The 14,661-nt window shown below is 39.1% G+C and overlaps 1 protein-coding gene across 10 annotated transcripts in view; it reads left to right on the top strand.

The window, feature by feature from the left end:
• FANK1 (fibronectin type III and ankyrin repeat domains 1) overlaps window positions 1-14,661 on the top strand; it is a 96,102-nt gene that overhangs the window by 12,044 nt on the left and 69,397 nt on the right. For 9 of the 10 annotated variants that reach the window (XR_011922538.1, XR_011922539.1, XR_011922541.1 and 6 more), the window contains exon 2: window positions 10,613-10,790. The exons of the other annotated variant lie outside the window; for it this stretch is intronic. Coding sequence is in view for 1 of the 9 variants with exons in the window: in XM_072424681.1 (XP_072280782.1) it covers window positions 10,613-10,790 (178 nt within the window). In the remaining 8 variants the exon portion in view is untranslated. The remainder of the gene's footprint in view (window positions 1-10,612; window positions 10,791-14,661) is intronic. 10 annotated transcript variants of the gene reach the window in all.

A 14,661-nucleotide genomic window follows, 5' to 3' on the forward strand; every position in this document is an offset into this window, starting at 1 on the left:
AGGACGGTAGTTGGAGGGTAGGGAGGGGTCCAGTGAGGGTTTCTTTAGGATAGGGAGAATTATAACATGTTTAAAAGCTGAGGGGTATTGAGCATGAGATCATATCTCTCAGAGGGATTGTGGTGTGTGTGTGGATGTTTCATATGTTTTTCTATTTCTATGTATCCCATCCTGTTCTGTTGGAAGTCCTGTCCACTATTCTTTCTTGTATTTTATACCAGTATTAGAGCTCACATATAAGTGTTCAATAATCCTGTTAAATAACTATATGTTCCAAAGTTGTGGATACCTTACCATCATACTTTTATAAATGTATTGGGCAACCTTTTCCAAATCATCGGTGTGGGCCAGATGGGAGGGGGATACATTAGGATTTTAAGATCAAATCCATTGTTGGCACAAACTGAGGTGTTCGCATAAAACCACGGCCTTTAATATAGGATTAGTCCCCCTTTATGGTGGCGTTACCAGTCTCCATTCTCCTTCCCAAAAACTTCCCACAGGGTTGTCTGTTGGAATTTGTGGTCATTGAATCAAACCTGCATTTGTGAAGTCTGGTGCTAATGTTAAACAAGGAGATCTGGTTCATAGTCCGTGTTAAATGAAGAGAGGTGTTCAGTTAGGGGGTCAGGGCTTTGTATAAGCCAGCACAATGATCTTCACATTAAAGCAGAAACTATAGCTAAAAATAAAAAAAAAATTGCAAACAGGGAGCGCCTTAATATTTCCAGGGGTGTTTTTTCTTTTATTGGAATCAAAATATTCTAATTCTTATCAATGCCAAAAATTGCATTCATATATATCTGCCCGTCCTTCTCTTCCTTCTCTGGACTATGTGTGATCCACAACATACAAGCAGCGTCTGAGTAACTCATAAATGCTGACACGTACTTGCAAGGAAATGCACTTTATTGAACACCGGATCAGCTCCTTCCAGGCCTCTATTTTATAGAAGATAATATTGAATCTCCAATAATAAGTATTTATTTTCATACTTTTTCCCATGTATTTGAACTTTTAGATGCATTAAAGCAATTTAGAGTAGTATATAACCATATTATCTTTAGTGTGATTTCTCTCCCTCTAATCCAATAACTTCCACCCACAGCTGAATCCCATGGGGAAGAATCTAGTTAGAAAAGATAAATCTCCAATAATAAGTTTCAGCAGTAATTTAGTACGTGCTTGCTTTGTGCACCGAAGGAAAAGGAAGCGTTCTAATTGCCAAGAAATCTACCTACGATCTATATTTTCTCTTTTTTTTTTTTTTTTTTTCGCAGAAAGCATCTGCTGGTTATATATAAAAGGTGTGTCTGTAGTCTGAGTATAGGTGCTCTTTAAATACTGCATCTCGGCCTTTGCAGCGCTAGGTCTTAGATTCGAATCATGGCCATGACACTATCTGCATAGAGTTTGCACGTTCTCCCCATGGGTTTCCTCTGGGTACTCCGGTTTTCATTCCTCATCCCAAAAACATGCAGGTAGGTTAATTGGCTTCCCCCCAAAATTGACCTTAGACTGTTTTAAATACATATGACTGAGGTAGGGACATTAGATTGTGAGCTCCATAGCATTACAGCAATACCAAAAACAATAGGATAGGACTTTTAATGCATCAAATATTTCACATATACCGTATTTTTCGGACTATAAGACGCTCCGGCCTATAAGACGCACCCAATTTTAAAGGAGAAAAACCTAGAAAAAAAAGATTCTGAACAAAATACTAAAAAATCACTCTGTGTCAATTTATCGCCTTCTAATCACTCTGTGTCAATGTATCCCCTTCTAATCACTCTGACACAGAGTGATCAGAAGGGGATACATTGACACAGAGTGATTAGAAGGGGATACATTGACACAGAGTGATTAGAAGGGGATACATTGACACAATGTATCCCCTTCTGATCACCCTGTGCCAAAAAATCATACTCATCCGATACCGCGATCCCGCGATGCTGTGGGCTTCTTCTTCTCCTCGCTCTCCTCCCGGCTGCAGCACGTGTCTCCTCCTCCTCTGAGCGAGGAGAAGCCGACACGCATACCCCAGCGATCCCATAAGCAGGCTGATCCAGCCTGCTTACCGGATCCTGAGGGCACGTGTGCCGGCTTCTCCTCGCTCAGAGGAGGAGGAGGAGACACGCGCTGCAGCCGGGAGGAGAGCCAGGAGAAGCCGGCACCCGTGCCCTCGCGATCCCGTAAGCAGGCTGATCCAGCCTGCTTATGAGATCGCGGGGGCACGGGTGTCGGCTTCTCCTCGCTCAGAGGAGGAGGAGACACGCGCTGCAGCCGGGAGGAGAGCGAGGAGAAGAAGAAGCCCACAGCATCGCGGGATCGCGGTATCGGATGAGTATGATTTTTTTTAATTATATTTAACATGTATTCGGTGTATAAGACGCACCCACTTTTCCCCCCCAGTTTTGGGGAAGAAAAAGTGCGTCTTATAGTCCGAAAAATACGGTAATTCATGTTTATTGTATACCATTGTAATGTCTCTAAGAACATCTGAACGTATAAATATACAACTTGCGGTAGTCTCTGAGTATCATATGTTCCACACAGAGCAGAACCCTATCTGGATCTTTGGTAACTTTTGTTACCTTGTTACCAATGGGCTAAATGTGATCAGTGGGAGACAGTACAGGGCAGCAGGTGAATTGATCAATCCCCAAGACATGGATTAGAAAATGGGATTACCTTATATACACCACATTTCCTTTTATTTCATGCCATAGAGGAAAACCAATGTGAATAAATACACCCATGGTGTATTTTTTAAAATGTGGGAAAAATTCAAACCTCTTGGGCTCAGTTTGTTTGTCCTACAGGTTAAAGTTTTTATTACTTTTAAAGTGGAAGTTTCATTAAAAAAAATGATGCTTACCTAGTAAAAGTAAATGTTAAAAGCCCTTGATCAATGAACATACAATGCCTAGTAAATCCCATGTAGTCTTGACCTTCTTTCCAGTGCTTGCCACGGCAGTAAAGAAGAAAGGGCTAGGGAGTTTGTTATGATTAAACAATAAAACAAAGAAAACTATTTTTTCATTATATAAAAGCGCTAGTTCCCTTTATTCATAATGTTGTAAATGTAATGATAGGTTTGCTTTTGTTCTCCAAGAGATGACCAGGTTTGTCCACCCACGTGGACTATTTGTGCTTGGACCAGCGCAATGATTTCTCTGTTCTAGCTGTAAAGGATAGATTCAAGTCTGTTCTGGCCTTCTCAATTTGGTCCCTAACATCTAGATGATGGGACTTTGTATGCTGTGCTACCAGTTCCTTTATAGCACTTTAACTGAATCTGCTATAGTCTGGTGTTGGGCTTTTTTTTGTGTGAGCAGTCAGCTGGATCAGGTGAACTCTTACGGTCGCTTTATAGGTTTCCCAATTTGTGTCAGGGCTTGTATCTTGTAGGTCGTTAAAGGAAAAAAATTCATTTGTCAGGAAATCTAATTCCACACATGGTTCTGTGTCATTCATGAGACTTTCATTTAGTCTCCAAGATGGGTTTGGGGGTCTTATGTCAATATAAAGTTTAATAAGCAAAGGGATCATGATCAGACCAGGGGGTCATCAGGATATGTGATAGGTTTGCTTTTGGTTGGCTAAAATGGGTCACTTGCTCTATGATGCATTATTGTTTGACACCATGTAAAATGAAATAAGAACATAGCCCCATCTAGTGGGGTGACTCGAGTATAAACTGAGATTATTTTTCTAATGGCATTTTCATATTTATTTAAAAAAATGGCTGAGTGACTGCACCGTCTATCAAGGTTTTCATCTGCTTTTAGCCCATCTTGTCGTAACATGTCCGGTTGTACTCTGTCACCTTTTGTGTGAGGACTCCATATATTTCCTTATACGCCATTTTAAACTCATTTTGTTTGGGTCAGGGAAAAGTTAAAATAATAGTTTGACTTTAAAAAAAACAAACAAAAAAAAAAGCTGCAATGATTATTTTCCAATACTCTGGCTTGCAGGCTCCCATTCTGCTTTTATTACAAAGGCTTGCCTATTATTTTTTTAATGTATTGCCAGGTTTATCCTATTTTGCATTATGTTATTTCTAATAACACAGGCAAGTATTCTGCTGCCCTTGGCTAGTATCCATTCATTGTGTATAAAAATGTATTTGGTATACCCCCAAATATTCTGCAGGATTATGTTTGCTGCTGCTTTTAATAAAGGTATTGTGAAAGAATAATTGCAGTCAAAAATGTACCCAATCTGTATTTCTTTTTTGCCCTTTGTGTTTCTCAGACAAGTAATCACTATTATAAAGGTGTAATGGTGTTTGAAATGTTTGTCCTACAGGGTGGACTGAATGACAAAATTATTTTTTTCTTGTGACAAGAAAATAACACGATCCCCGTCCTGGACTTTTATAAAAGGGAATAAATAATCAACAGATACCACAGCAACTTTTAGATGCTAGCAGAATCTGTGGATCTGATTGGTGGGTAGCATAGATGGTATTTGTAGATCCAGTTCCTAAACCTAAAAAAAAATGGGGGTTAGACCTGTGTTATCCCAACTTTAAAAGGTGTAAAGCAGAACTAAACCTTTAAAATAAAAAAATGTGTCAGGTCCTTTATTGCAGAAAAATATGTGATGTCCCTTCTGCAGTAAAATAAGCGTATCTGTCTGATTGCAATTTTTTAATTTATCACAACTTTCTTTGCTCCGTCGGAGGCACCGCCATCATCATTTGGTCGTTTTTGGTGTTTGGTCCTAAGCCATCTTGATTGGCCAGCACAGAATGATGCAAGTCATGTGTATGTGCGTGCAAATTCATTCAGTCCTGGGAGCTCTGGGAGATTCCAGGATACCCCGCATATTCTTGCATCCGCGTGCACAGCTCAGTATACTCAATGAAAAAAGATTGTGAACCAGCATTTAGGTATTTTTTATTGCAGAAGGAACATTGCCTGTCCTATCTTCAATAAAATCCTGCATACTCACAGTTTTTAATGGCAGGACTTTAGTTTAACTTTAAAGCTGAACCTGCTATACTCACCTGTACCTGTTCTGTCACAGGGGGATGCCATCTTCTTCCTTCTTCTCTTCTTGTTCTGTCACAGGGGGATGCCATCTTCTTCCTTCTTTTTTTTTCCTGTTCTGTCACAGGGGGATGCCATCTTCTTCCCTCTTCTTTTCCTGTTTTGTCACGGAGGATGCCATCTTCTTCCTTCTTCTCTTCCTGTTCTGTCACACGGGGGTTGCTATCTTCGTCCTTCTTCTATTCCAGTTCTGGCACAGGGGGTTGCCATCTTCTTCCTTCTTCTCTTCCAATTTTGGTCTTTCACCATCTTGATTGGCTAGGCCGGGATGATGTAACCCATTCAGTCAAGCTCAGAGGAAACTGGGATTGGCGGGTAACCTGGCAACTAAAGCTGATCTGCACATGCCCATGAGTTTTTGACAGTTCATCCGAGCGATCAGGCAGGTAGGAGAGATTATTTCAGAATTAATACTGCTTGTTCCTTTCTGAAATGATGACCTGACTGATATGAAATTTTTAAAGAGGAATTCTGATTCCCCTTTTTAAGACCAGGTTTGCATGCACAAAAATGAACGGAGCAACAACATGCTTATAGCGGTGATAACCACCAACCAGAAAGCTCCATTCAACAATAGGCAATCCTCTCTACATGCACAAAATACCCTTTACTGGTGTTCAGTGGTCACTTTTCCTAAACACGTGCTCCCACACTGCTTTCTCCTGCTCTGTCTGGCCAGAACTACATTGATCTCTTAGTCGGGTGGAGTGATTTCCCTCTGCTGTTTGGGGTATCAGAATACAAGGAACATAGAACAGACTTTGACCTTTTTGTTTAATATTTAGTTCTTGGTAGCTTACTGACATTCAAAGTGTAGTCACATCTCCTTCAAGAAAGTATTTCTTAAAGTGGCTTTTGTAATTTAATAAAAACATTTCTTGCAGGATATGTTAATTCTGTACTGTCCATTGCTCACTATTGATATTATGAGAATATAAGAGTAAACATACAAAGTAGAATTTATTTGAAGATGTAGTTTGTTGGATTGTCAGCTCTTCAGGTCACTGTCTGTATCTGTCAGTTACAATGCCTAGATAATGTACAGCGCTGCGTGATATGTTGGCGCTATATAAATCCTGTTTATAATATTATACAGATGTAAGTAGATGGTTGCATGTTACTAATGTAAGAGATCCTTGTGACTCTTCTAAACAGCAAATATACCTCCTTATCCTGTTGGAGGTATGTATTTGTTTCCATAAATAAAATCCTAGTTTATTGTGCTGCCCTTACCCTTGGGAGACCCCAGAGTGCCCTGAAATAAATATGTATTTGTCCGTAACCTTAAAAATGTGGGCCATTGTGCCAAAATTGGGAATTTTATGTGAAGGTGTTCGACATCCTGTTATGAGCAGTGTATGCAGCTTATACAGAGAAATATGTTCTATTCAGCATCATAATTGGTGTTCTGTCGACTTAAGCCTGTTTCATAACTCTGTTCCAGTGTGTGAAAAGAAATCTACAGATATGAATTTTTCAATACCCCAGAGCATCTTATTATTTTACTGAGAAATGTAACATTAGCATATCTTATTATTATTTACATCTCACTAGATGGCAATCTCTTCTATAAATGTGTGTGTATGTATTTTCGGTTATGGTAAAGTCATATCAGTAATTTCCCATTCCCCACACTAAAATGGCCTATTGATGCTCTCTTAACGAAGTATTTAAATTAGCATGAAAAGAAGAAATTGTATTGAAAATATGATATTGTAATGGTAATCATCTCTTTAATTAAATTCATACAAAAAAGATCTAAATTTTAATCATTTTGTTGTTTTTATGGTAAATGATTCTTTTGTTTGTTAAAGGTATTATCAGCTTTGCTAAATGTAACCATGTGAGCTACAGAACTACCCCCCTAACAGGTTATGAAGAGGAAGAGATGTTCTTTATTCCTAACACACTTCCTGTCCTTGGTTCCTAGGGTAACCATGCTGATCCTCCTACAGATGATATACAGTGTCAGTCTGGAATGGGAATTGTATTACTTGCAGAATTACCAGAATAAAGGAAGAATCACATCCATTGACTGTTTAGGCTGTATATAACATTTTTATTCTTTGGTTAAGATTTACCTTATTCCAACTTGGTAATGCCCACCTTCCTAGTACGTCCTATCGTCCTTGTGTGTTCATTCGACATGCAAAAACAGCCGGGTCACTGAAAAGTGTCGGGTGGTGCGCCCTGTTAAAAGGGGCTGGGAAGAACATTTCAAAAAATTCGAAAATTTCAAGCCTGATGCAGTTGGTATTTGACCATAGCCAAACAGGCTTTCCCAAGATTATTATTACACAGTATTTATAGCGCCAACATATTACGCCGCACTGTACATTAAATAGGGGTTGCAAATGACAGATACAGACAGTGACACAGGAGGAGAAGAGGACCCTATCCTTAAGAACTTACAATCTAAGAGGAAGAGGAATTAGCACACAATAGAAGTGGAGATATGGATTAGTGGGTATGTAGTGAGGGTTTAAGAGACAGAAGAACATAGGTAGGCAAGTTTGAAAATGGTTTTTAAAAGCTCTTTTAAATGTGCTGAAATTAGGAGCAGGCCGAATAGGATGAGGAAGACCATTCCAAAGAGTCAGGGCAGGTCCAGAAAAGTTTTGTAGCCATGCGTGTGATGAGGTTGAGTAAGGAAGTCATTAGTAGGTCATCGGAGGAGTGAAGAGAGTGGCTGGGAGAGTATTTTTCTATCAGGTCAGAAAGGTAAGTGGGACAAGAACTGTGGGGGGATTTGAAAGCAAAGCACAGGAGTTGAAATGAAAGCAAATGAAGAGAACTACAGAGAAGCAGCAGAAGTGGAGCGGTGGGAAGGATGGATGGTGAGGAGGTGTACAGAGAAAAGAGAATCGGTCCAAGGGCTGACCCTTGGGGAACACCAACAGGGAGGTACGGGGGCGAGGAGGAATTACCATTGAAAGAAACTTGAATGGAGCGGTTAGACATGTGGGTATGGATGGTGAGGATGCCCATGAACTCCAATGTATTGATCTACATGAAAACATTTACTACTGGGTATGTAGGGGGAAAGGTCACCATAGGCCCAGAAATGTACTTTTATCACAATTACCTGAGAGTAAAAATGATTAGAGATGAACATACAAGAATGATGATGCTATGATTTCTCTTGGCACAATATAGGAACAAAATGACCCGCTGCTGCTCATTAGGTGATTAAGATTTATTTTATATTGAAGAAAGAACAGATAAGGTTCTTAAGATAATTGGTTTGAAAAAAACAGGACCTTTAAAAATATCTTGACTCGGGTGTAATATTAGCTGGACAATAGTATTGTAATACGCAATCACTTTGAGTCTATTGTATTGGCTTGCAGAATAGTAGAAGGAAATTGGATTTTTCTCTGTGTTTCTGTGTGATAAATAACCGTAACAATACACAAACATATTGTGCTATAGGGTGTTCAAACAGTTAACTATACTTTAGTAAATGATAGGATTTTGGTTCTTCTCACAGCCACAGTATGAATTTGACCTTGAATGCAGATAAACAGCTCTGAGAACCAGCTCAAAAGCAGTCTTCTGTGAACAAGTTAGCCATATGAATATATTCTGATGAAACACGCCTGCTCTATGTAACTTATACCTTATTCATTATTATTTCATTATCTGAATCTGCTGTAAAAAAAACAGCCATTGTGTCATTGATATTGGTTCGTTTGGACTGCTAAGGATGTGGTTGTTTTTGTCACCACACTTCGGATGTTGTGTACATTATAAACCTGATAAGCAAGGATTGTAAAGGAAACTGAAATGCATTTCAAAAAGTGAATGGTACTTTTGTGGAGAGTAGGCAAATGCCATGTTGGTCTGGACAAACACTGAAGCCTAACTGACAATATGGTGATTCTCGTAAATTCAATAGGGTTAGTTTACTAAAGGAATATAGCCTGTTGAGTAAGTAAATTATACCCGTGCAAGGGATATATTCTTCTAAGCTTTGTAAATTATTATTATTAATAATAAACAAGATTTATATAGCACCAACATATTATGGAGCGCTGTACATTAAATAGGAGATGCAAATGAGACTGATACAGACACAGGAGGAGGAGAGGACCCTGCCCAGAAGAGCTTACAATCTAAGTGTTGGAGGAAGCAGCACACACTAGGAAGGGATATTTGGTTTTATTGCTTTTTCCAATGTGGTTAATATTTTTTTCTTGGTGTTCTTTATTCTGGGTTCATTCATTGTAGATTGAGTAACACTGGTAAATTATGTGAACCTAAAGAAAGCACACTACCTATTGCATTCCTATATATGATTATTGCTTTTATAATGCAGTGAATCTAATATTCACTGAAACATTGCCTGATGGAGATTTTCTCCAGGTCCATGTGTTCCAATGGGGTTGATTGTTTCTCCACCAGGGAATGTTTGATTGATTGCCATATTTACTGCTTTATAAATAGACCCCACAGACACCAAAGGCAATTGTTCAAAGCTTTCAAGGTTCCATGGCCAGCAGGTTCCTGTATTTAGTCCATCTGTTTCACAGCATTATCAGGATGCAGAGTACTGCAAAAATGGAGGTAATCATGTGGTGTGTATCAGGCTCAAATACTTTGGGTCCAGGGCAGCTGGGTGTCATTTTTTTAGCTAATAAGTTTAATAAGTTCTTCTTATAAAGCCTATGTACAACTCCTATGTATACTTAAAAAGGTGTCGCTACCAAAATAATTGAATAATCTTCCAACAAACAAACAAAATATAGGGTCCTGTTGGCCATGGGACCCTGGAAGCTTCACTGACTGCCATTGGCATCTGTTAGTGCATTAATTTTATTTATTTATTTATTTTTTCATAATATTAAAGCTGCAATACTTTGATGCACAAGGTGGTGCACTCCTGTTATGTTCTTTTTATTGTAGAATAATATTATTATTACATTTATAATTATAAATAATCTTGTAGAATCCTATTTTACTTTTATGAAGATGTGGCCCATTAGGAGATCTCATTTCCTTCTATTTAAGGATTTTTGTCACAGAATCTTTGCTACCTACAATATTCTGTGTTCTCTATTTAAAATAAATCGGTGATGTATTGGGGAATTTTAATAATGATCATTTAATAGGATTCTTTGAACACAGAAACATTATATATATATATATATATATATATATATATATATATATATATAATATTTCTTTAATCACTGGTAAATTGTCCTTTTCCTGGTGCAGCATCTCTCCCTGCATTTGGTATTCTTCCTGTGCAGTGGGCTTGATTCACCGCTCTAGTACAACTTCATGATCTCTAATGTAATTAGCTGTCAGAGGCTTATAAATGCTAATTTATGCTCTTGAGCTAAACCTATATAAATCAATATACACTTTTTAATTATTTCAGACAAATGCAAGACCCGACATTATGTAAGGATAACCAAACTAATTAGGAAACATTTACAATTCCCATTTCTCTTGTCTATACCTGACAATTCAATGTACATTCCATTATTCCATTTAGGTTCTGCATTACTGAAGAAGATACTTTTTTTTTTTTTTTCCAGGCAAGATTGCTATTTCACGCCCTGATCCTCCCGTCATCGGGAAGGTGAACCATCACAGTATAGAGCTGTATTGGGATATCAATAACTCCTATGAAAGGAGTGGCCCGGCCACCAAATGGTTTAAATTTTCCATAGAGGAAGAAGATATGAAGACTCATGTTTATGGCACAATCTACTCGTAAGTATTTGTGTCAAATTCAATGTTTTCCTTTTGGATACATGCCTGACATGATGTTAAATCAGATAAATGTCAGGAAACTTAAATAATGTATAGTCTTTTTTTTCAGATACATGTAACAGAGATCACTTCATTGTAAAATATTAATCTCGATTTCAGTGTTTCGAGCCATGTTTTTCATGTATGTAACCTGCACCCATTGTATATCCATGTTTATAGAGGCAAACATATTTTCCTATTACATACGTCTCTCCGTCTTATGTACAGTGTTACACAGTGGTGCCCTTCTCATGATGCATGTATATGAATGAGATGGGCCAAATGCAAAGTGAACATCAGTAGATATTCTACAAATCTTTGTAGTTATTACAATGCATAAGAAATGGAAATGGTGGTATGTAACACATTTATGTCTGTGACCACCCGATCCATTCTAGCTTCTTTGGACACCTGTGACTCCTAAAAATTTCTCACTGCGCAGCGTGATCACCCCTATCCAGTGCAGAGAGATTTGACCCAGAGGCTGGGCCATGGACATGCTAAAGTTACATTTTTGGGCCTTTTTTCCATCAACCTGCTGCAGGGCTAGGGGAATACAATGTCTGTCCTTCTTAGAAGATTTCTGGTAAATGCAGATTGTTCTATTTTGCATATGGTGAAATTATGTAACTCCCCCCACTTGTTGTAACACTTTTTGAGAAACCTTTACCATATCACAACAAGATGCTCCATGACTGTTGCCTTTGGAAATAGTACCTACCTCCTGTTGTAATGTTTTAATTACTTTTTAGCTAGGACTGGTATTCGGGTCATGTATTGTGACTTTCCTAGCTGCATAATAGTTCTTTGTCGAAACCCAACTTTTGGTGTTAGTTTTTTCTTGTTGGGGAGGTTTGCTCACTTGCTGTTCTGACACAGCCTATAAGAATTTGGGGAGAAAATGTCATTTGAACTGAAAGGCACAGACAGGAAAAAAAGCTTGTCCAAAGGCTTATAACCCTATAAAGGTTTTATCCCTGCTTGATCCACAGTACTGAGCATTTTGGGCAAAGTTGGGCTTTAATGACTTAAGAAATCTTGATAAGTAAGGCTATCTGCCAACTAACTTTTCAATATTAGCAAGGCTTGTCTGTTTTTTTGATAAGGCACAGGTTACCTTTACGTAAAAATTATATCCAGAATTGTTTCTCCTAATGCTCTGTATAGTTTCTGGTCTTTTACTGATTGACCAGGGTCCTCGTCTGCTTATTTGTCCCAGTCTGGGCAGCACAGTTGGCTCAGTAGCTAGCTCTCTTACTTTTGCAGCGCTGGGTCAGAGGTTTGAATCTTGGCCAGGACACTATCTGCATGGAGTTTGTATAAATCACTGTGTAATATGTTTGAGCTAAATACATAAACAATGATAATAAAGCTGCGTACACACGGCAAATTTTTCTCGCCCGATAATCGGTATCGGCCAATTATCGGGCGAAAATCTGCCGTGTGTACAGTCGGTCGTCGTCCATCGTCCGACGACCGTCCTGGCGGATCCATGGACGATGGACGACGACCGATCGTAATGAAAGGGAAGTGGAGAGCGTGCAGCAGGGTGCCGCTCCGTCGCTCTCCCCCTCCCCTCTCCATAGAGCATGAACGGTGCTGTATGTACAGCATCGTTCATGCATCGTGCAGTCTTTTCTCGTTGGAAAGGATCGTGAAAGATCCTTTCCAACGAGAAAAATTGCAGGTGTGTACGCAGCTTAATTCTGGAGATGATAAAAGGGTTAGAGCAGAACACTTACCAAGGGGGTTGAATAGTTATTATCTTTTACTCGATGTATCATACCTATCTTGATTGGTGAACAAACACTAGATATCTGTATATGCACTTTAAAAGCACTTTGGAGACATTGTATTGACTTTTATTACCCCTTGATCTACTGGGTTTGGAAATACTTGGCATCTTTTCTAAATATCTTTTGCACTACCCTGGGATATCATTGCACACAAGCAATGCGGTCTGACCTTTTTGCACTGAATCCAGTGGCTTAGTGACTTTTAATTAATCCATTTTGATGTTTTGCTGTACAGGATGACAAGTGCTTATCACACAGGTACTAGAATAGAATTCAGCAGCAGAAGCAATTCCTCCATTTAGCATCACAATCTAATGGCAGTTGCCATGTGTCTGCCCAAAGGGGGTCTGTATGAAGCTGAATAGGACAAGTTGATTTATGTGCTTTGATAACATAGCCAGCGTTATTAGATGTAGACAACACAATGAAGATTTGATACGTATTGGCAATAATCCTGGAATCTGCTGAGTCTTTCTTTTGGTTTAGCTGTAGACTTTTATACCAGTCCTCATCATTGTACAACCTTCTGGTAGTCTCCAGGATATCAGTCAGGAATCATTGTACCTCTCACTGCTACATTGGAAATGCAGTTCAAATGACAATGGGTACAAACGTCAAACTCTTTTAGCTCAGTGTTTCCTAGCATGTGGGATGCATACTGCTGGTTATATTCTCTTCACTGTAGGCAGTGCACAGCAGAGTTCAGGATTAATGTGCAGAACAAATTCATGAAAATAAGCGCACTCTAGTACCAGCTACCAACACATATTAGAGACAACACGTTGATGTAACCATAGATGTGTTGCAGGGCTGTCTTAAAGAAGATTGGGAAGGGGAATTGTTTTTAGCGGACGGTGCTCTATGGCACCGCAGCTTGACGGTTGTCATAGAATGAAAATGTAGAAATATCCTTCTTTTTAAGCGGATTTAAAGCTGTGCAAACACAAATCTGAGTTCTGTCGAAGGGTGCTACCATCTTCCTTCTCTTCTTCCTGGAGATGATCTTCAGCCATCTTGATTGGCCATGCCAGTATAAACTGTTCATTCATCCCTGCACACACAAGGGAAGCTGTGATGGCCTGCATTTGCTCAGCTTTGTTGCCAGAAACTTTGGGAGATTAGGCAGGTAAGACACATTATGGCAAAAGGGACATCAACTGTTCTTTTTCTGCAATAATAACCTGCCAGATCAAGCATTTGTAAAAGTGGAGTGTTACTGCCATTTTAAGATGGCCAGATCCAGTGTAAGGCTACGTACACACGTCAGATGATTATTGTCTGATAATTGCCTCAACGCTAGTATGGGGCCTGGCGGATCCACAAACGAAGAACGATTGTTATTCAAGTGAATAGGAAAGGGCGTAGGGGGGTGCCGCTCTTCGTTCCCCCCTCCCCTTTTTCTATAGAGCAGAACAGCGCTGTATGTACAGGGCTCATTCAATTATGTAACCTGTGTACGTAGTTTCTAAAAAAAAAGTAAAAGGTAAAGTTTTATTTTGCTTATATTTGTCTCCTATAGTTTCTTTTTTTAGCTCTCATTAACCAGGTACTAAATGTATTAAATATAACCCTTTTCATTGCATAACCTATTTTGGACCAAATTACATCATTACCAGGTCTTTCAACTTCTCTCTGCCTGCATAAAGATATCATGGCTGGTGGTAGGGGGGGTAGGTAGGGTGATATACACAGACTTCAGAAAATTACATGTTATGCTGAGGTTCTGGAACTGAAATACCTTAAATCCAATGAGTGAAAGGGTTGGGCTGGGGACAGTAAAGCTAGGAAGCCCAGCTAAGAAATGAGATGGGCTCTATTTTGCTGCAGCTACCAATGCAAACTAAAGAAGCTCACAGCGTGCCATAAAATCAGTGTAAGAAATTTCAGTACAGCAACAGAGCCCGTACAACTGTGCAAGACAAAGATGGAGTTCAGCTTCTGTTACTGGCAAAAAGAAAACCTAACTTCTACACTCTATTCAAAATATACATGCAGGTACATCCAAGCTTTGGGTTATACTCCTAATACTGCATGGT

The sequence above is a fragment of the Pyxicephalus adspersus genome, chromosome 10 (assembly GCF_032062135.1).
Source record: "Pyxicephalus adspersus chromosome 10, UCB_Pads_2.0, whole genome shotgun sequence".
Taxonomy (NCBI): domain Eukaryota; kingdom Metazoa; phylum Chordata; class Amphibia; order Anura; family Pyxicephalidae; genus Pyxicephalus; species Pyxicephalus adspersus.